We start from the raw sequence: 21,841 nt of genomic DNA, 5'->3' as shown, positions 1-21,841 counted from the left end.
ATGGCACCGGCCACCTTGGCCCGCCTGGTCAGCTCCCTCTGTAAGGCTTAACTGACGGTAGGATGTCAACCACCATCTTTGGAGGAGGCAAGAGAAATTCAAAGGGCATCAGCCAGAAGTGGGTGTGAGAATCAGCCAGAGACCAGAGGTAAGGGTTCCGAGAATAATTAGGGCAACTGGGACGAGGCAAGGGGGATGACAGGACCCAGGCTGGCAGGCACGGACTCTGGGGAGAGGAAGAAGCTGGTCAAGAGTGATGGGATGGAGAAGAACCAAAATCTCTCTGCAGCAGAAAGTCCAGGGCTGAGGCAGGAAGAGGCAGGTGGGCAGAAGAAGTCCCAGTGAACATTGAGATGCCACCAGTCGCAGAGGTAGGAGAGAAACACCAGAGAAACCCAGGACAAGGCCAGGCTACAGTTCTCAGAGACCATTATGAAGTTTTAAGATGAGGACATATACCCGCCCCCAAGTTGTTGCCAGTTCTATCCACTGTGATTCCAGCCTCAGTTTTCCCTCTGGGTCAAGGTTAAGTTACTCATGTCTCTCAAAGGGGGCCTAACCAGAGGGCTAAAATGTTCGAGTCCCGATCAGCCTCTCGGTGACTTTGGGGACCCCTCTTTGAACCCCTGCCCTCAGTACAGCAGCTGAAGAGATGCTTTTGTCTCCGTTCTACCCTGACAAGGGGCAGTGGGAGCCAGGGTCAGCGAGCCCGGCCCAGAGCCTGGCACACAGAGGATACTCCTCACACTCATGTTCCCAGAAAGCCACAGGAGCAAAGGAGAAGGCATCAGCTTGGGGAGACAGTGTGCTCGGACTAATCAAGGGGACAGACGGAAAGCCAGAAAGTCAAGCGCGTCTCATTTGTAGACTAGATAAAAACCACACACAGAAAATCAATAGCCCCGCATTCTTCCATCCCAGAGACCCACAGAAAAGCCAAAGAAACAGGCTCCATTTATAATACTAATAAATAAGTACTGGAGAGTTCCTTTAATTTGGGGCACTAGATGTTTGTTTAGTGAAATTATAAAAAACCCAACAGAGGCTCCATATTAGGGAAGCCATCAACATAATCCATCCCATTAGTAAATTAAAGGAGAAAAAAGATATGATTACTTCAATAGGTTCTTAAGGAACATTTAATTAACTTTTCTTATTAAAAATCTTTAGGAAAATTGAAATAGAAGTTACGTTCCTACGCATGACCAAAAAAAAGTATTTATCAGAAATTGGCAGTAAATATATGTTAAATAATGAAATCCAGGAAAAAGTTTTTTTTTGTTTTTGTTTTGACAACGGAATAAGTCAAGAAATGACAAAAGAAATTCAAGTAGGTCTAACAGTCCTGCCTACCTAACGTGTCAGTTACGTTTCTCCTGGTGTGACACCATGAAGAAAGAATTTAATTGGACTTATGGTTTGGGGGTTAGAGGTCATGCTGACAGAACAGAGCCATCCTGGCAGGCGAGCTGAGGGCTGACCTTCTTCATCCACAGGGAGGAGGCAAAGAGACTGAGGATGACACCTGCACCTGAAACCTCAAAGGCCACCCCCAGTGAGGTGCCTCCTCCCACAGGGCCATACTTCCTAGCCCTCACAAACAGTTTCAGCAGCTGGGGACCAACTATTCAAATGGGTGAGCCTATGGGGCCCGTCCTTGTCCTAGCCACCGTAAATAGTAAGATTGGTTTCTGAGTTTGTATGTATGTATGCATGCATGTGTGTGTGTATGTGTGTGTGCCCTGTGAGTGCTGGTCTCCTTGGAGGCCAGAAGAGGATGTTATGACCCTTGGTGCTGGAGTTCTAGGTGACTGGACTAGCTAATGTGAGTTCTGGGGAACGAGCTCAGGTCATCTGGAAAAGCAGCGAGCACTCTTGACCTCTTTGTCATCTCTCCAGCCCGCCATGCAGAAACTAGGGCACAGAGAGGTTAAGACGCTCGCTAGAGTCACAGAGAATCTAACAAGAGTCGTAATTGGAACCTGAGCGCCCTGGCGGCAGGACATGAGCTTTTATAACGTGGGAGACAATGCTTCCTGTGTTGGGAAGAGAGTGGAGGCCACTGCTGTTTTCAGGTGATGGAATTACAAAACGATTAGGAAAGCTGAAAGGGAGCGCACTAATAAGTGTCCTCGTAACATCTGTCGAAATGATTGACCTGTACACAGGGCAGTTTCCTTCCTCCGCTGGGACTCCAGTGTGCTGTGAGGGACAAAGTGGGTTTCGGCAGCTATTTGGTAGGGGATGGGGACAGGCCAGTAGGGCTGCAGTGCAGTCTGGGAAGAGCTGGGGGGTTGTTCAGCGACACTGTGGACCCCTCTGAGGCTGTCTTCCCAGATCAGTCTGCTCCAGCCACAGGGCTCCCTCTGTGTAGCCGGAAGCCCCACCCTAAACCCTCCAACCACCTACCTTGCACCACCTTCCCCCTGTGCTTCAGTGTAATGTGAGGACCCCCACCGGGGCCCTGTGGTTTTATTCTGCAATAACAAGAAGTTCCAGGGGTTGGTGCTGTCCTGACTCAGATGCTGAAAGACTCCATAGTTGCTCATGGACATGGACTTGGGGACAGGGAGAATGAGCATGGAAGTAAGGGTGCAGTTAGGGGGCAACCCTCTCCGAGAGGTGACCAAGGCTTCCATGTGAGATGGATTCATAGCAGGTGTTTAGAGCTGACCAGGTGGAGGATACACAGGTGGGGCAGTGACAAGGGAACCCAGAGGACAGAAAATACCCTAGATTTGGCTTAGGAAATCTGTGGGTGATGACGTCATTTGCTATGATGAGTGAAAAGGGGAGGAGTGGGCTGAGGGGGGGATGCAGAGCTTCACGGTAGCCATGCCAAATGGGAGATACTTGTCAAATATCTCTGCAAGGACAGCAACTTTATAAAGTTGGATGGTGGCACTCCTCCTGCTCTTAGCCGTCTGGGATCACCCCTCATGGATTTTGTCCAAATCCCACAACATGGATGCTGAATACCGTGCATCCTGCTCATCCCTTCCCTCCCCAGCCCCTCGCTGAGCACCCAACGGAGTTGAGACGGACCACCCTCAGGCCCTTTGCACCTCCCTTCCCTCAGTGTGACACATCTGTCCAGCTCTATACCAGGCTCTCCTTGCTATCGTCGGGACTCCATTATCTGTCCCAGCAGAATACATGCAGGGACAATACCTCTGTGTGAAAACCCACGTCTCTACTGATGCTTCTTCTCCACTGGGAAGGATGAGGGGTGAAGCGAGGAGCTGGGGGACTACCCTGGTTTCCAGCTCACAGATGTGCCGGGCTTCCCTCCTCTGTCTTTCCAGGTTGCACCTTGAGTGATCTGCTGTTCAAGGAATAAGCAGGGTTAAAGGGGACTGTGTGAACCACTTAAGGAAATAAACAACTTCCCAACATCCGCAATTATTTTGGAAGCACCTGCTCTCGTATAATTAATGTGCCAATTAAAATGATTATTATAGCCGTTAAAGTATATCCCCCAAGAACTGCGGCTTCGCAATACTTGTTTACACTCATTGGAGTCATTCCACCACCTTGCAGGAGAATAATAGCAACAACAACAACAATGCAGCTTCAGCTGCTGAATTGTCTCCTGAGCGGGCTTTCTGTTGACCCAGGCTCCCACCTCCTTCCCGCTGGGGGTGGCTGAGGTCTCTGTGTGTGTTGTGCCTCCACAAGGAGTCAGCTCTGGGCAGTCATGCCCAGCATTTTCTAAAGGAGCATCCAGCTTGAAGGAATCTATGAGGACAGGAGGGGAGGGGCGCATGGCTACTGCCTCTCCACCCTGTGCTCATCTCAGGCTAGGTGAACCATGCCGCCTGTGTCTTCCTCCGGGAGGGAACCCATGTCTCCCTCACATCCTTGCTTGAAGTTGACAGCTTCTTCATGGGTCTGTGCCTCTGCAGACAGGTGGCTCTAGCCAAGCAATGATGACAACAGCCTGAGGCCTCTGGCCAGGTCTGTACCCCCGCCCATGTCCTTTTCCTAGCTGTAGGGTGAAAGTGAATGGCCCAGAAGCCTTGGGGACCTGTCTGTGCACAATGATGACCAGACAGGTCAGTGTTCAGATCTCCCTGGATCTTGCTGGATGTGAGACCTGGGGCCAGTTAGTTTGATTCTCCAAGTCTCATTGTCCCCAGCTCTTGAATATTCATTCACAGGTGGCTAGCAAAACACCCAGCATCACCATGGGTGACCTACACTATGGTGGTGGCATTAGTGGTGGCTATGAGGGAGTCAGGGTTTGAGCCCTTCCTTGTCAACCTGTAGACTCCTCCTCCAGGAGGTTCAGCACTTCCTAGGACTCCAGCCACATGGTTGGGAGTAGGTCCTTGCTTCCCCTAGCAGTGGATTTGACCTCTGGGGCTCCCAGACTAAGATTCCGATCAGCCATTCTCCAGTTAATGGTCTGGACAAGCTGTTTCACACTCCCTGGCCTAAGTTTCCTCAGGCATGGTCCTTGTTCTTTCTTTGGGAGCTCTGGGAGGCCTCTGACACTCCAAACTTCTGTATCCATGGAAGAAAGAGCTCACGGTGAGGAAGATAGGGATGCAGAATGGGATTGGGTACCAATGGGCTATGGCCTGAGACCCGTGGATGGCACTGGATTGGCTTAGGGTAATAAGCATAAGCCCCAGACAGAGATAAACTTTGTCAGGGTTATAGGTTATGAGTCCTCGTCTGTGACAAGTTCCTTCCTGGCTCCTTTCCTCTCAGCTGCTAGGTATGACTGGTCTTAGCCCTGGATGTCCACTCAGGGGACACCCTCTCTGGATAGGTCTAGCCAAATAATCCTGGTTCCCAGAGCATGCAGAAGTCCCTCTCCTGGGGAGTCGGGAGCCATCCAGACACCTGCTTTTACAGAACACTCTAACCATCAGTTAAGTGGCTAGCCTGCCATCCCTACCACCACGACACTAGTAAGCGGTGGAGCCTGAAAAAGTCCAGAGCCCCAGATCAGAACTACAGGGAGCCACTCATTCAGTGTTCAGCTGGTTAGGAGCCTTTCCCATTGCTGTGCTGGCGGGTGGCCACTCTGACAGGTGCTCAGACACCTTCAAGTAGGGAACCCTTCCTTCCCAAGACACCCCATCTGTGGTTGGACAGCTCAAACTGTAATAAAATTCTTCACTTGATCAACTGAAAATTAGCTTTTATGTTTCCCCCAGAGCCTTCATCCTCCCTTTCTCCCTCCCTCTCTCCTTTCTTCCTGGCTCTGGAGTTGTGGAGACAGGGGATCCCTAGAGATCACTGGTAGCTAGTCTAGCGGCACCACTGACTCCCTGCTCCCTGGCCAGGCTCACTGAGAGACTTGAGGGGTCTTAAAGAACACACCGGATACTGCTTCTTCTCACCCTCCTTAGCTAAGCCACATGCTCAGGACCACACTAGACCTCAGATGAGAAGATACAGCAGGATGCAGCCCCAGTGTGAGTCAGAAGGCTGTGGTTTGAACGAGTCATTTCACTGGTCCAGTTCATCCCAAGTTCAATACCAATGAGGTGGCAGAAGTGCAGAGACCGGCAGGTCCGTCCGGAGCATAGGAGACGGCTCCGCTCACCTGGGGCAGGTCTTCACTTCCCCGTGTGTGCAAGTGAGAAAAGCCAGGATACTGGGCTGACCATCCTGCTGTGTGGCCTTGGGTCAACTGCCCACCTTCTCTGAGCTCTCAGTCCAAATACACATTTCCTCCTAGCAGCAGTCAGGAGGCTCTAATGCCTATGTTGAGTCATATCGCAGGCAGCTGAGGATCTACCTCGGACAAGGTCGAGGAAGAGGATGCACGGAAAAATGAAGGATAGGAATGGGTCCCTGGGGTGACCCTGAAGCTGAGCCCTGAGGGAATGTGGGCATTTGTCAGATGGAGGGAGGGAAAGGCACCCACGGTGCCAGCAGATGCAATGCAGGGAGGTGGCGAGGAACATTGGCACAGCCGATGGTGAACCATATGATCATCCAGCGGTGTGCCTACTGGGAACCCTGCACGCAGCAAGGCTGGGTCCAGAAAGACCTGACAACTGGGTCAGGTGACCTTGAACTTGACCCTGAAAGTGATGGAGGGCCTTTGTGGGACACGTGGGGCAGAGAGGGCAGCAGCGTACCGTCGTGTGTGTGTGTGTGTGTGTGTGTGTGTTCTAGAAGAACACCTGGCAGTGGCTGTCGGGAAGGATATATCACACACCGACAGTGGGGCTTTGCCCCCAATGAGAAAGGATGGGGCTGGGAGGAGCAGGGCCCGAGGAGGGAAGGAGCTGGATGGAGCTGGATGGAGCCGGCTTTCCGAAACACTCAGGTCTGCTGTGGTGTTTTATTTCTCTGGTGTGCTGGAGTGGAAGTTTGCCTTTAATCCTTCTCTGACAAGTTAAGTCAGCCCCTTGTCATTTAAACCCAGCAGGGCGTGAGTCGGGCAGAGACACTGAAAACCACACTTAGGGCTTAATATAGCTCAGTTTTCCACCAGCTCAGAGGCCCCGCAGCAGCTCAGGCCAGGGCTCCCACCTCCAAAGGAGAGCTATGCAAACTTCGCCATGCAAACCTCACCTTGAGGGTGCCCTGGCTCTCTAGCCCGGGTCCTCCGAGACAAGAAGAAAAAGCTGGGGCTGCCGGCAAGGTGGAAAGGAAGCAACAGCCTCTACTCTCCACCTGGGAGTAACCTTCAGTTTTACAGGAAAGATCCTGAGGCGCAGAGAGGAAGTGGTTGGCCCAAGGCCACACAGCAGGGTACTCTGTGCCAGGTGCTGGCTCTTTTCTCGAGGATGCGGTGGGTAAATATGAGGACGCGTCCCAGACAAGCTCAGCCATCACCCTGTTGGCCTTGGAGTCTCCAGACTGCAGTCTTCTCTCAGCATCCAATAAGAAAGCCTGTTGTTTGTGAAGTCCACATGTGGGCCAATAGTACATCCTGATATTTGTGCGTCCATGCCAGCGGTTGGCTCTTCCTCTTGGCCGCTTGGGAGCCAAGAGCTCTTATCAGGCTCGAATGGGGTAGGGAAAAGATCTCGTTGCTGGTATCGGAAACTTGATCTTAATCCCCAGGAACAGAAGGATTTTTTTTTTTTCCTGGTCAAAAATTCCTCTCCTGGTGCCAGAAAGGCAGTGATGAACTGCCAACATCAAGCTGTCCCTTCTTTCTTTCTTATCTCCCTCCCCCGGCCCGGAGCAGCCGCCGTGTGCAAACCCCAGGCTGATGGAGCTGGGGCTCTGGCAGCGGCTCTTCCCTCCCGTGCTGATTTTGGCACCCGCCCCTCCCTGTCTTGGTCCCTGGAAAACTCACGAAGAGCGGCTCTCACAGCCTTACAGATCCCACCTCGCCCATGTACATCCTGAGTTTAGACTTCACTGACCCACACTGCAGATTTTGTGTTCACTAACCACCCACCCAGTCACACGGTACTGGGATTCCTGCGCTGTGTGTGTGTGTGTGTGTGTGTGTGTGTGTGTGTGTGTGTGTGTGGCGGGGCGTAATTAGGAACCTTTGAGGATCTTCAATCTCTTGGTCCCACAAAATTGTGCAACACACGCTAGGGAGATAGCTTAGTGAGCACACTGTTTGCTTACACACACACACACACACACACACACACACACACACACACACACACGGGGCACACCCTTGCGGGGAACACCCACACATGGGGAACACAAGGGCTCAGCTGGCATACTCTAACGAATGCCATCACCATGACAGGAGGTTAACAGTCACAGGATTGGGTTTCTGATGGAGGCATGCATTCTGCCACTTGCCCTCTTGGATGTAGATATGGCCTTGCTCCTGTTGCCATATGAGGCAACAAGAAGGGCCCCTCCAGACCTGGTCCCATAGCCTTGGGCTTTCCAGCCTCCAAAACCATGAGTCTAACAAACAGTTGTTTATCAGAAACCCAGGGTTTGGTTTCTCAATGACAAGGGTTCATCAGAATATGTATGGTTCTAAAGACATAAAAGTGGAAGAGATGAGCCGGGCAAAGAACAAAAAAGACAAGGGACCTTATGATTGTATCACCTCTCAACATCACTGCATTAGGGGTTAGTTATCAACTACATGAACCTTGGGGCCCTCAGTTAGCATCCCTAGGCTTGTCTTGGCCCAGAACTCCTTCTGCAGTGACAACTCCATCACGATGTCTTGGAGGTACTTCAACTTAATGTGACCAGCTCAATTCTTGGCATTTATCCCTCCAACCTTCTCTCTGTCCTCCCTGTCTCAGTAGACAGCAACCATGACTCTCATACAGCTGCCCAAACCCATAGCCATGAGCCATATTGAAGTCCCCCATTCACCATCTGTGGCACAGGTCAGCAAGCGCCAGCCCTACCACAAATCATAGGCAGAAGTTCAAGGTCAAACTCCTATGGTGGTCATAACCTCAAGGCGACACCCTAGTGGGTCCCATGCTTCCCCTTGCCCAAAATTCATAGGATGAACTTGCTTGTCCATCACCATCGTGGTCCTCACGAAGTCTGTCACCTCTGACATCAGTGACCTCCAGGTGACCTCTCTGCTGCTTCTCTTACTGCTCCATTCTATGTTACACTAGCAGAGATTGATGAAGCAAGCCAGCTGCTGGTTGCTTTTGCTTAAAATTTTCTGTGATGGGCTGGTGAGATGGCCAAGTGGGCAAAGGCTCTTGCTTTCAAGGCTGAAGACCTGAGTCCAATTCCCAGGATCCGCATGATGGAAGGAGAGGACCAACTCCCACAGGTTATCCTCTGACCTCCACAGGAGTATCACAGCATGCATGTGCCTACACACACACACTCACAGGTACAAACATAAAAAAATTAAAGCCTTTAGCGTGTCCTTGTGGTCAGAAACCACCTGGAGACTTAGCTCTCTGGAGCACAGGCTGGACATTAACTGTCCCTGCCTTTCTCCCCCAAGCTTGTTTCCTGTTCTCTGACAGCCCAGTACAGGCCCTCGACTTGTGTGCCTCACTTCCCTGGAATATTCTGCCTCCTTCCCTAGGCATAGGGATTTCCTCACTCCCCTGGCAATCTCAGTTTCCTGGAGGGTCTATTCTTGATCACAAATTCCTGTCCACCCCACAGATGATTTTAATCATATATATCAGACTCTTTGATGCCTAGAATCCTTGCTGGTGTAACTTTTAAACTTGTCCCTTAGGGAGCTGCATGAGTGAGGAACTATGGTTCCACATCATGGTGCACCCTCAGTGCCTAGAACCATCCCGACTCCAGTGCCATACCCCATGGCGAGTGAATGTCAATTACACAAGCAGATTAGATCTCCCTTCCAAAACCACCAGAATCATTTGTCAACTCAAGGGTACCACACTCAGCTGAGGAACTGATTACAAAAATATATAGCTGTCCTGGCTCCAGCATGGAGTCTCAGATCCACAGGTTGGCTTCACCTTGGGCAACTGCTTCCAGGAATGAGGACCTTTGAGCTCACAGCAGCATCACACAGGGACAAAATGTGGTGTCGTTGTGACTGTGTGGAATGAGCCTGGAGATGGTGGTCTTGCCTAAACCCTATCAACTCTTATTCTAAAATTACCTGATCTGGACTTCTTAGGTCACCAGGAAACATGATGGAACAATGGCTACCATTTATAGAATAGATAACACGGTGAGTCTAGGATCAAGTATACCTATCTATGTCTAAGAGTGCACGGGGTTTCTGAAACATGCACCACCAAGTTCAAGTCCCAGAACTTTCTCTTTCTTTGTCTCTGTTGCCTTTCTGGCCTCCAAGCTCCGTACTTTCCCTCTTGTCCGTAAGTGGAGGAGAATGCAGGGCCAGGTGATATCATTTGTATCTCAGAACAAACACACCCCAGCCGCCAGCATCCACAGCATCCACAAGTAAGAAGGTGAGATGAGAGGATGCAGAAAGGGGCCAGAGAGATGGAGAGATGGCTCAGCAGTTAAAGCTCTTGCTGCTCTTGCAGAGGGATGGGTTTCATTTCTAGTACTACCTGTAACTCCAGTTCTGAAGCATGTGATGCCCTCTGGCCTCCTTGGGCACCTGCAGATGTGTGGTTTACATAAACTCAGAGATGAGCATACATACACATAGCAAATATATAAATAAATCCTTAAAGAAAAAAGGCTGCAGAAAGCAGAGCTTTATAGCCACGTGTCCATCTCCTTCCCCCTCCATCTCCTTCTGTGGCATTCTTTCCATGGCCTTGTAACCTGTGCTCAGAGCAGATCTTGGGAATGAACAGTGCAGGAAGAAGGCAAAACAAAGATGCGATGATAAAAACCACCATGAAAGGTTAAATTCCCATGATTCCCCGTGGTTGCTTAATGGATTTCTATGATATAAACAGACCTTTGGCTTTGCCTGCTGGGCAGGCGACCCCCAACTAAATGAGTTTAGACAGGATTTCCTAATAAGAAATGTGCCTGGTGCTCACATTCCACCAAGAGTCTGCAGAGACCGGCACGTCTCCAGACAGACAGGTGCTAGTCTCTGTGGACACGTGTGCTGTGCGCTCAAGGTAGGAGACTACATGGATGGTCTATGAATGTATGTGTGTGTGTGTGTGTGTGTGTGTGTGTGTGAGAGAGAGAGAGAGAGAGAGAGAGAGAGAGAGAGAGACAGACAGAAAGACAGACAGACAGGTGCTAGTCTCTGTGGACACATGTGTGCGTTCAAGGCAAGAGACTACACAATGGTCTGTGAATGTGTGTGTGTGTATGTGAGAGAGAGAGAGAGACAGACAGAGACAAAGACACACACACAGATACAGACCAACAGACAGAGACAAAGACACACACACACACACACACACACACACAGAGAGAGAGAGAGAGAGAGAGAGAGAGAGAGAGAGAGAACATGCACACATACATGTGCACATTCATGTGCATAAATGTGGGCACGTGCCTATAGAGTCAAGCTCAAGTGTTGACCTTGGCCTTTTATCTTCTTTGAGATGGAGTCTTTTGTGGCTTTCTTCTGCCTCTTCTGGGCTAACTGGCCCTCAAGCATCTGGAGATCCCTTTGATTCTGTCTACCATCTCCCCATAGGAGCTCTGGAATTACAGACGCTCATGCTACCACACCTGGCTTAACTGGGTTCTGGGGATTTGAACTTAGGATTTCACACTCGCATTGCAAACTCTTTTGCCCACAGATCACCTCCCCAGAGTCCAGCCTCTGTTAATTTAACCAGCATTACCAAGGTGACTTTGTAGTAGCTGCCAGAATCACAGGAACAAGATACATCTTTTACTCCCGAGGTGCTCAGAGGAGGGTGTGTCTAGAATTTTCTGGAGAAGTCGGGGGATGCAATAGGACCCAAACACCAATATTTTGAATATCCCTGGTTTCCTCACTTGAAAAACAGAACTCACAGTATTATTTGCCTCGCAGTGACAACATGAAATTGAAGTGTAAAGCCCTTGACCCTGTGCCCAGTTCCCAGGAGTGGCTCAATGTCATCCACTCCGGTTAGCACTGATCCTATTTCTAAACACAACCCCAGGGACAGGAAGGACAAAATTAACTTCATTGCGTAATACTCATCTAGAACAAGTTCTTTCTTGGGCCCTCAGGTAGGAGGGCTCTTAGATGGCCAGCTCCTACTGGCCGTGTATGGAATTGCACCTTTACACGGTTAGCTGCTGTAGGTTGCTGAGAAAATACGAAGAACCATGTGCTAGGGCTTGCAGATGATACTGGGGAACTCCAGTCTAGGAGATGAATCCATACAATAGTGGAAAAGTCCCAGGGAGATGAGAAGGATGCAAGCCTTCCTTAGGTCACAGGACAGACACCGCACTACCGGAGACCTCCAGGGCTTGACCATTTCCTTGACCTCTCTATGTTTTCAAATGTATTTGAAGAGGAATAACCAGTTCCTTCCTCCCACCCTCCCTCACCACAAACACACATGCTATAATGATGATAGGTCACAAGATCAATAAAACTCACTTTGCTGGAACTCACTGTGGCGTGAGTTTGCCAGGAAGTGACTGCGTGAAGAGCCAGCGCCATGCCTTTGACAGGCAAGCACAGTATATTCTAGAGACTCCAGTGGGGTGGAGATCTGAATGTCAGAGGCATTCTGGGTTCCAACAGACCCACACAGAGACAGGAATGTTCTATTTTTGTTCCGTTGCAATCTGATGCCACTGGCTCTGTGTGGCAAGTGCTGGAAATGGCTCGTCTGGTTGAACGGGGGGGGGGGGGGGGGAGCATTTTGCCCTTTAGTTTAAATCAGAACAGCCATGTGTGACCGGTGTCAGCCAGATGGATGATGCAGATTGGCATGGGGGAGGGATCGGGGGACATCATTCTGACCACTTTTACTCTCGAGACTATCTGGTAGTTTTGGCATTTTCACCAAGCTGGCCTGAGTTCCATCCCATTCCATCCCTATTAGCGAGACCTCAGGCAAGCTACTTCTCCATCACTTTCCTTCCTTCTAGGCTTCCCAGATGTCTAGCCAGAGGTTAGAGAGTATTACTGACTCCCAAGTCTCCCCCAAAGAATCCATCTAATCTATCCTCTATGCTTTGGAAAGTCTCTCTCTCTCTCTCTCTCTCTCTCTCTCTCTCTCTCTCTCTCTCTCTCTCTGTGTGTGTGTGTGTGTGTGTGTGTGTGTGTGTGCCCACACACTCATGTTCATGTGCATGTGTCTGTGTGGTGCTAGGTATTGAACCCAGAACCTTGCACATGCTAGGCAAGTGCTCTACCACTGAGCTACTCACTCAGGCTTCTATGCCTTGGGGAAACTGATGATCTATTGCGCAGACGCTTTTCTAGAGCCCAGCAGAGCGGCAAGACTTAACATACTTACTGGACTGCTCAGTTCCCATTGGGCTGAGCGAGCAGGGCAGTGATGGCTCATCACAATGCCCCTGCTTTTCCCTTCTGAAGGGATTGGAGGCCTGGGTCTGGCTGGGCCTGTGGGATCTATTCATAGCTTTCTAAGCCAGGCTCTGTAAACTCATTCAGGAGTTGGGGGAGGCAGGAGGAGGGAAGTCACAGGGGCCTGGAAACAAAAGGCACTAGGCAGTTTGCTGTTTGTAGCTAGGCTTCTGGAGTGGGGGCAAGATGGAGGCAGGCTAAGGGGGCTGGTCCTGGCAGCGGGGGGGATGTTCATTGGAGAAGGAGGCTGGGACTTTCCTTGCTGCTTCTCTCATGCCCCCTGGAAACCCAGCCCAGCCCCAGGGCCTGGAGCCTCCACCTAGGTAGGTCAGTTCTTATCTCTCTCTCTCTCTCTTCAGCTGTATCTGTGAGAAAAGAAGGCCAGAACGGCAGCAGTCGAAGGGGAGAAAAAGCTGGCAAAACGGAGCATCTTTCCTGGAATTTCCTTCTGCCCCAGCCGCCATCCTCCCCATCAGAGGCAGAGCATGTGGGCTCTTCTGGTCCCCAGGAGAGCAACCAGACAGCTGAGCCACCACCCTGTCCAGCTCCAGAATTAAAAGGGCCCCTGGCATTTGGCTCCAGTGGGTAATTTGCATATGATTTGCATACATCTGCATCCTCCCATGCCAGAGAAACTTCAGTCAAAGGATGTGAAATGAAATAAGATAAATTAGTACACTCTACCATAGCCCCATACATGGGGCCTGACACCCACTGGAAATATAACCAATTCTTTAAGCAGTCAATCAGTCAATGCAGGGAGTAGATTGGGCTGGGCAGAAGTAAGGTGGAAACCTCCATCCAGCCTGGAGACTCAAGTTATACTATGTCTCAAGTTTATGGAGTCACAGGGACACTTCTGTGCTTAGGCCCAGCCTGGCCTGGTGTTGTCTCTCCTCTGGAAGTTGTCTCTGCTGGAAGACTGTCATCTCCGCTAGCATGCCGACTGCTGGGGAAGGACATGGAAGGCTATGGGGCCCCTGGACTCTTCCAAGCCCCAACTCTACCTCGCCTACCAGAGATCATTCCTATTGGTCCATAATGCCTTTATTCTCTCCTCTCTGATTCTACCCCAGGGTAAAGGTGGATGAGATGTGACCTCAGTGTCAGCCAGCAGCTGGGGCTATTCTCTCTTGGGTCCTCGGTGTTTACCGTCTGTGAGAGTCAAGCAACCCCCATAGCCTGTGACTCTACAGAAGACAATACAACACAAGGCTAGGCTCTTGCGGGTCTGGGCCAGTTGGTCTCCCTCTCCGAGGACTGGGGACCATGGGTCCAAGTATGCAGCTCACACTTGTAGGGCACGGATGGAAGTGCCTTGGAGCTGGTTCCAAGCAGAAGGGGCTATGATGCTGAGATGGGGACAGGCTTGGGTTCAGAAGAGCGTGGGCAGAGTCAACGAAACAACACTCATCAGCAAACGATAAACCGTAGACATTCAGAAATTCAAGATGGACGGCAAGGAAGGCACTGAGCAAGACACATAAATGATGGAGGGGGGTGGTGGAGAGCAGCCTGGGTGGGGCATTGAGGTACCCAGGACTACTTCTTCCTCTCATCCCTCACCCCAAGTTTCCAAGCTCTATGGGTGAATGCCAGGCAGAGTAGCCAAGGATGCTCCTGAACGTCTGTCTGGTCCTCCTGCCTCCCCATCACAGTGCTGGGACTACAGGTATGCATTGCACCAGGTTTTACACAGCGTTGCGGTTCTAAACCAAGGCTCCCTAGGTGCCAGGAAAGCACTTACCCACTGAGCTACACTCCCACCCTTTGCAGAGTAGTTTCTATCAGGCATCTTTAACTGAGGTGGGAGTCTACTTCACCCACACTCTATTTCCATGTGGCCCACGAACAAAGCATGGTTTTTTACTTTTTTTAACTGTTTGATAAAAGGGAAGAAGGTATTTTTGGGACACGGGGAAAATCATACAAAATTCAACTTGCTGGCTTCCATGCACAGCAGGTTTGGGGATATGGTGTGCCCTTTCGCTCACACATTGTCCCCAAACAGTATGGAGGAGCTGTGACTCACACTCTATGGTCGGCAGAAAGGAACACATTTACAGTCTTGGCCTTAACCAGGAAATGATGCCCAGGCTTAGATCCTAGGAAAGGAATCTTCGGGGCATCTCTGGTTATGGTCTCACCGACCAGCCTCCAAGCCTGCCAACCCAGTTCCTGCTCCTTTAGGAGATGCCAGGTTGGGATACCCCATTCAGACCCACAGAGATTCATTCCACCAAGACCCAAAGCTGTTCTCCTCACTGTCACCATTGGCACCTGGGTGTAGTGATATTTCTTTGTATTTTAATAAATAAAGCTTGCCTGAAGGTCAGAGAGTAAAACAGCCCCACCGATCAGCCTTACAGACCAGGCAGTGGTGGCACACACCTTTAATCCCAGTAGCCACACTAGCTTGCCATAGAAACAGGGAGGTGGTGGTGCACACCTTTAATCCCAGCCCTAGAGAGGATTATAAACCAGGAGGAGACAGCTCTCAGAAACAGTCTCATTCTGAGGATTCCTGGAGGTAGGATCGCCATTTCAGACTGAGGCAGAGGTAAGAGCCAGTGGCTGGCTGTTTTGCTTTTCTGACTCTCAAGTTGAATCTCAATATCTGTCTCTGGGTTTTTATTAATCGTGCTACACCTGGGTACCTGGGTGACTTCTGTACATCTTGAGCCACTTCCTTCCTCAGGTGTAGGTAGCTAGTGCCAGGCACCGGGCTGGGTCTCATACAATAAGTTGCAGTGGCAGAAAATATCTGACATGCACTGTGCGTTTTGGTTGCTTAAGACAGACTCTCACTATGAGCTCAGGCTTGCCCTAAAACCAGCAAATCTCCTGCTTCAGCCTCCTGAGCTGTCTGTGCATCAGCCCGCTCAACTGAAAGGCATCTCGAAAGAAGGAAGCCTTCCTGTCCTCTCTCTCTGAAAACATGACCAAAGCACCCTGCTGAGGAGCACATGAGCATTGTCCCCAGCCACACGCCGTCCCTGGGGCTTGCACTTCTCAGTAACTTCTCTGGGGCACTGATGGAGCCCTGGACTTATCAAAAAACACAGAGAAAATTAAAGAAACAAAGAGAGCCAAGGGCAGTTTAGGAATGCCCAGAACTGAGGATGCAACCTTGCCTGTGGACTCTGTCACAGTCCTAGTTCACAGAGACAGCATAGGGAATGGCCACTTACCCGGTACCACACAATCTCGCGCATGCGGCCGTCTGTCTTGAAGTTGCACTTCAAGGTCACTGCATCCCCAGCCACCACAGGAGGAAGGGGCTCAATGTTCACTGTCAGGTAGCCTGCGGAGGGAAGGGGAGAGGGATGAAACAGGCAAGCATAACGGGGGAACTTAGCAACTCAGGACCACCGCCTACACCGAGCTACACCCCCAAGCTCCAAAGGGTTTAGTAGGCAGACCACCCCCCTCCTGACAACCCTTAGCAACCCCCTTTCAGCAACCAAACACATGCAGCCCTTCCAGCCTGAACTGTCTTTAGATGTTTGCAGTAAAGGCAGCCTATGCTAGAATGAACTTTGAAGGGAATACCCTATGTTACATCTATGTTAATGCATGATTGGCCGTGCATATGATTAGAATCATAGGCATTATAGGAAAGGACATTCATGTGAATGAAGGTGCCATAGTCTAAGCCTGTAAATCAAAACAGAAAACTCCCCTCACCCCTCCCCAACACTCAGCTCCCTCCTTTTCCTGAACCCTCAGAAGGAGAAGGGGTGGGCTTCCTTCTTCGGGAATGACTCACTCAGAGCCCTGCTCTCTTGACTTGCACTTTCACGGTACTTCTGAATAAAGTCCCTTCCTATTTTGGTATTTATATGCAATTCTTCAGTTCTTTGAGTAAGACACCGAGAACCTAACAATACGTAGTTGGGATGATGACCGCTATCCTGTAACAGGAAAGTGAGGAGAGCCGCTGAACCGAGGGCTGGGCCTCCCATGCAGAGGTCACCATTCAGTCACTACAGGAAGGGGGACAGAGTTGATCTCATGATCACTCCCTCTCGCTGCCATGTCCTTTCTGTTACTTCCTTGGCTCCCATAGATCCCTCTTACTGAAGAATTTTCTTCACAGGTCAGCCTTCTATACACAAGATCCACAGCGGGCCAGCCAGGTGGTTCAGAGGTAAAAGCACCCATTGGGCAAGCTTGACAGCCCGAGTCCAATCCCCAGAAGCCACAGCTGACAGAGAGAACAGACACCTGAAAGCTGTTCTCTGACCTCCATACACAACATAGCACACACGTATGTACACAAACCACACACACACACACACAAACTACACACACACATAAACTACACACACCCACATACACACCCCCACACACACAAACTACACATACACACACATACACGCCCCCACACAAACTACACACACACACAAACTACACACACACAAACTACACACACACATACACACACACAAAGTACACACACATACTACACACACACATACACACACACAAACTATACCCCCCACACACAAACCACACCCACACACAAACTACACACACATACACACATCCCCACACAAACTACACATACAAACATACATACATACACACAGACAGGTTGACACAAAAACCACAACTCTGATTTCACATGGGATAAGAGACAATTCATCTGAAGCCAAATATAGGTGACCACGGCCTGCGAACACAGATTTAGGTTACCCTAAATTCCATGTTCCAACACAGAAGCAGTTTCATGAAGTTTTTATAGTAACAGAATAAAGGAGAGTCATGAGTCAAGGCACTTTCCAGACACCCTGGTGGAGACATCAGAGGGACTTACAGCAGAGGGGAACCTCTGTTGGGGGCAGATGCCCTCTGGCAGTCATTTGAGCTCTTTGGTTGGGGGAAGCTCATGAGGTGCTAAGTTAATGCATTTTCCAAAGGTTTCGCTTGATATTTGGTCAGACACAGAAGCAGAAAAAGGGCAGGGAATAAGTGGGGGCTAGACACCCCTGGGGAAGTTGTAATCAGGCTTTGAACCTGCAACATCCCCACCTCTCCACCTTGTGGAAGGTTTAATTTCTTTCTGGAATCCTTTGTTTAGACAAATAAGAAATGAACATTTAAGACCTTCTGAGACCAAAGGAAAAGGCTGGGGTCCAACAAGCTGGGAGTAGTGACACGCCTGGCTGATGATTGCCTGGGGCTCTAGTCACTGTGACTAAACACCTGGTGGAAGCGACTTGAGGGAGGAAAGTTTCGCTTTTTGGCTCCTGGACTGTGAGAGAGGGTGTAGTCCCTCTAGAGCAGAGTGGAGGGGAGGAAGGAGGACCTGGGGTCCACTGAGGTGACAGGTTACAGCTGTCCCTTGTCCCATGACACTGACCAGGAAGCAGAGGGCTCCAGCTGGAAGTGGGATGGGACTGTAACCTTGAAGATCTCCCCTTCCAGTCACCCACTTCCTCCACTCAGGCCCTATCTCCTGAAGATTCCACAAACTCTCCGAAACAGCACCACCCACTGCCGACCATGAGCCTGCATGAGATATTGGGTTTCTAGGGCCTACAGAAGAGGAACCACACTTACCCCAGGGTCTCCAAACCACTCTGCCGGGGGGGCCCCTTCTGAGACCCCGCACAGGTCCCTGAGGCACGATGGGATCTGGTTCAGCCATCCCTGTTCTGTCTTCAGAGCGGCTTACTCCAAGGAATGGGCCCTGAGACACCACCCCTGGTCTCTTTAACACCCAGCAATTGTACTCCATCTGCCTAGACACTTAAGGGAGGGCAGGTCCCATGTTTGGTCTTGGGGGAGCCCACTACAAGCTGACTGTTTGGGGAGGAGTTTTGGGTATCTATAATCACTTCAGTAGCCACATCTTGGGAGTACTGCTGCCTCGACACCCCCACGCAGTCCTCCGTGAGACCTCCAGCACATGCCTCTGCCTCCCCACCTCCAACTCAGAGGGCCGCGTGCTCACTTCAGCTTGGTGGGGACTTCATTCTGGGGCCTGACCGCTCAGGCTCGTTTGATGGGCTTCCCACTGCTGATGTCTGCCTATTGATTGACTAGATCAATCCAGTCCAATTGCCTTAATGAGAAAAGCAGCCAGGATGGGCTGGGATTTCAATTGTGCAGGCGACCTGAGCGGATCAAGCCCCAGGGGCCTGACCCCTGCATGTAGCTTAATGGTTCCAACACTCGGAGAGGCAAAAACAAGAGCGGACCTCAGTGATCAATGTGGAAGTGGGAGTCAAATCGGACCTGCTTGGCTACAACTCCAGAGCGGGGGTTGAAGGCAGGGGCTCACTCTGGGACTCTCGCTAATGTAAGCTGAAGTCAGGCTCACGGAGAGTCCCTGAGGCCATGGGGTCCAAGGATATAGCCACCATACCACTGCAAGGCCAATCTCTGAGTTGTCTTACAACACGGTTGTTCCTGTGTGGTCTAAACAAGAAGTGGGCCAGAATCTGAGAAACAGAGCAGTACAGATGGACCCATGTCCTCTGAAACATACAGAGAAGAGAAGAAAAAAAAAAAAATCACACATCATGCTCGCCACTCAGGATCACATAGAGGTGGGGTCGGGGACGCTCTGAGGGGACAGGGAGGCTGGACACTGCGTACGTAATCCAGGTCCCAAATTGGGGTCAACAAGGAAGCCTCCTTTAGCCGAAAAGACTGCAAGCAACTGGGGTGCTCTTGGACAAGCCAAACCCGTGTGACACGGTAAATATGGCATGTACCAGGCACTAGCTAAATGTGTCACACACACCCAGCATGGCGATTCTCAAGAAGAGTACCCCCTCCAACGCCTTACAGAAGAACAGAGAGGTACTGTCCATGGAGGGCTGAGCCAGCCCCGTGGAGTCAGGACAGGGGCGACCTAGACACCAAGGTCTCAGCACGGAGGAGATTAATTACCCAGGAGGGACAAGCGAGGGGATGGGGGTGGGGCTGCCTCTGGATCAGACAAAGACAGACAACAGGTGTTTTTGCAGGAGCAAAACTTGTTTTTAAGGAGCAAAGAGGGGAAGTCTGTGTTAGAATGAGTTGGTAAGTCCTGATTGGACAGGGTAGCCAGTGTAGCCAAATAATGAATTCTGGTTGCTGGACTTTAGTGTTTTGATAGTTGGACCCTGGTGACCAGTCTCAGGAATGAGTCAGTGGTCAAATAAGGGAACAGACCTTTCATGAGTGAGTGGATATAGAGCATGGGCAGTTGGCCAGGGAGGACCACCGTTTGTTGCCGAGACAGGAGAAAGGTTGTGGGTGGGGGTGGAATGAGCGTGGTTGCAGATCTGGAGATGGTGTTGAAGTGTGAGCAACACCAGCAAATGCTGTCAGAAGCCACGGGGATCCCCGGGTACGACAGAGACCAGCCTCTCGCCTGGGTGCGACATACAACTGCGACAGGGGAGGTGCTGTATTAGATGGACACACTGGCACGTGGCTCTCGTGGATGACTGGGAGTCTCTAGAGATGGAGCTCTGATTCCAGCTACTTCTGAGAAATGATTGGCCAAGTAAATAACGATACCTGTTTCTCCTGGATGGGATGGCTATGGGGTTTGTGACAGTTGGAAGTGATTGTTAACTTGACTGAATCTAGAGTCACCTGGGAGATGGGTTTCTGGGTGTGTCTGTGGGGATAATCTTAATTATGTTAATTGAAGTGGTAAGACCCACCCACTGTGGGTGGTACCATTCCCTAGGCAGGGGATTCTGGGCTGTAGAAGAGCAGAAAAATCTAGCTAAGTGCTAGCATGCATGCATTCCTTGTTTTCTTCTGACGAGAGATCAATGTGACCAGCTGCTACAAGTTCCTGCTGCCTCGACCTCCCCACTCGGATGGACAGGAAGCTGGAATAAGTAAAATCCTTTTCCCTTAAGCTCTTTTTCTCACACAGAGCAGCAGGATGAGAAACCATGACAGGCTGGCCCCCTGACAGCAGCATCTCCCTCCGTCACGGGGCTGATGTTCTAGCAGACAAAGCCATCATTGATTATCAATGGAAAGCCATCAGAAAGTGATATGTGTGGGGAGGAAGGATCTATCAGGGCAATGCCAAGGAGAGGAATGGGGGAGAGCCCTTCAAAACAGGACTTCCCAGCAAGCTTCTCTCGAGAAGGCTGAAATAATGGAACATGTGAGCCAAGTAGGTATCTCGGGGAGAGCATGTGAGACAGGGCAGAAGCACAGCAGAGGTGTGTGGGTGGACTCCAGGCTTGGCCCATGGTAGGAAATCCTAGCAAACAGCTTACACACTGGAGCGAGTCTCCGGCAGAGCTTCAGTGAAGCTAGGCTAGAATAGAGTAGACTATGGCAAGTGAGAGGCAGAAGGTAAGGGGCATGCGTAGCACAAATCTAATTGGTATTAATAATAAAAACCCAGAGCCAGATATAGGGGTTAATGCTGAAGGTCAGAGAGGCATAGCGACCAGCCACTAGAGAGTTCTTTTACCTCTACTGATGCTCAGACCAAAGGGGCGATCCTGTCCTCAGATGGCACTGAGCTCTTGTCTCTTCCCTCCTTCTATTCCTCTCTCCACCCAGCCATATCATTACTGTCTGCACCTCCCTAGTGCTGGGATTAAAGGCATGGGATCCCAAGTGCTGGGATCACCTTTGTGTGAGCTCTTTCTCTTTTAGACAGATTCGATCTTGTGTAGCCCAGGGTGGTCTTGAACTAACAAAGATCCCTCTGCCTCTGTCTCACAAGTCCTGTGATTAAAGGTGTGTGCCACCGCTCTCTGGTCTCTCGTGGCTTAGCTTTGCACTCTGATCTTCAGGCAAGCTTTATTTGTTAAAACACAAACAAAATATCACTACAGACATGCCTTCTTCTGGTGCGGTACCATAAGGGCCAGTGGCTTATTGGTGCTGTGTCTCCTCAAGTCCAGGTACACTGGGTGCTGAGGGTGTTGGACTTTACACTCTAAGGAAGGCAGACCCCCTGTGCAGAACTCTTTCGAATTTGCCCAGCATCTTGGTTCTCCTGTTACCATTAGCTGG

At 50.5% G+C, this 21,841-nt stretch overlaps 1 protein-coding gene across 1 annotated transcript in view; it reads right to left on the bottom strand.

Annotated features, from left to right (window-relative positions):
* Igsf21 (immunoglobin superfamily member 21) overlaps window positions 1-21,841 on the bottom strand; it is a 219,290-nt gene that overhangs the window by 111,344 nt on the left and 86,105 nt on the right. Inside the window, exon 2 of the mRNA XM_041651210.1 lies at window positions 16,039-16,151. Within this exon, the coding sequence (XP_041507144.1) occupies window positions 16,039-16,151 (113 nt within the window). The remainder of the gene's footprint in view (window positions 1-16,038; window positions 16,152-21,841) is intronic.

Source organism: Microtus oregoni, unplaced genomic scaffold (genome assembly GCF_018167655.1).
Source record: "Microtus oregoni isolate MIOR12 unplaced genomic scaffold, Mior012 000005F_ref0000423, whole genome shotgun sequence".
Classification (NCBI taxonomy): Eukaryota; Metazoa; Chordata; class Mammalia; order Rodentia; family Cricetidae; genus Microtus; species Microtus oregoni.
The sequence above is the reverse complement of the archived record's forward strand: the minus strand, read 5'-3'. Positions and strand labels throughout refer to the sequence as shown.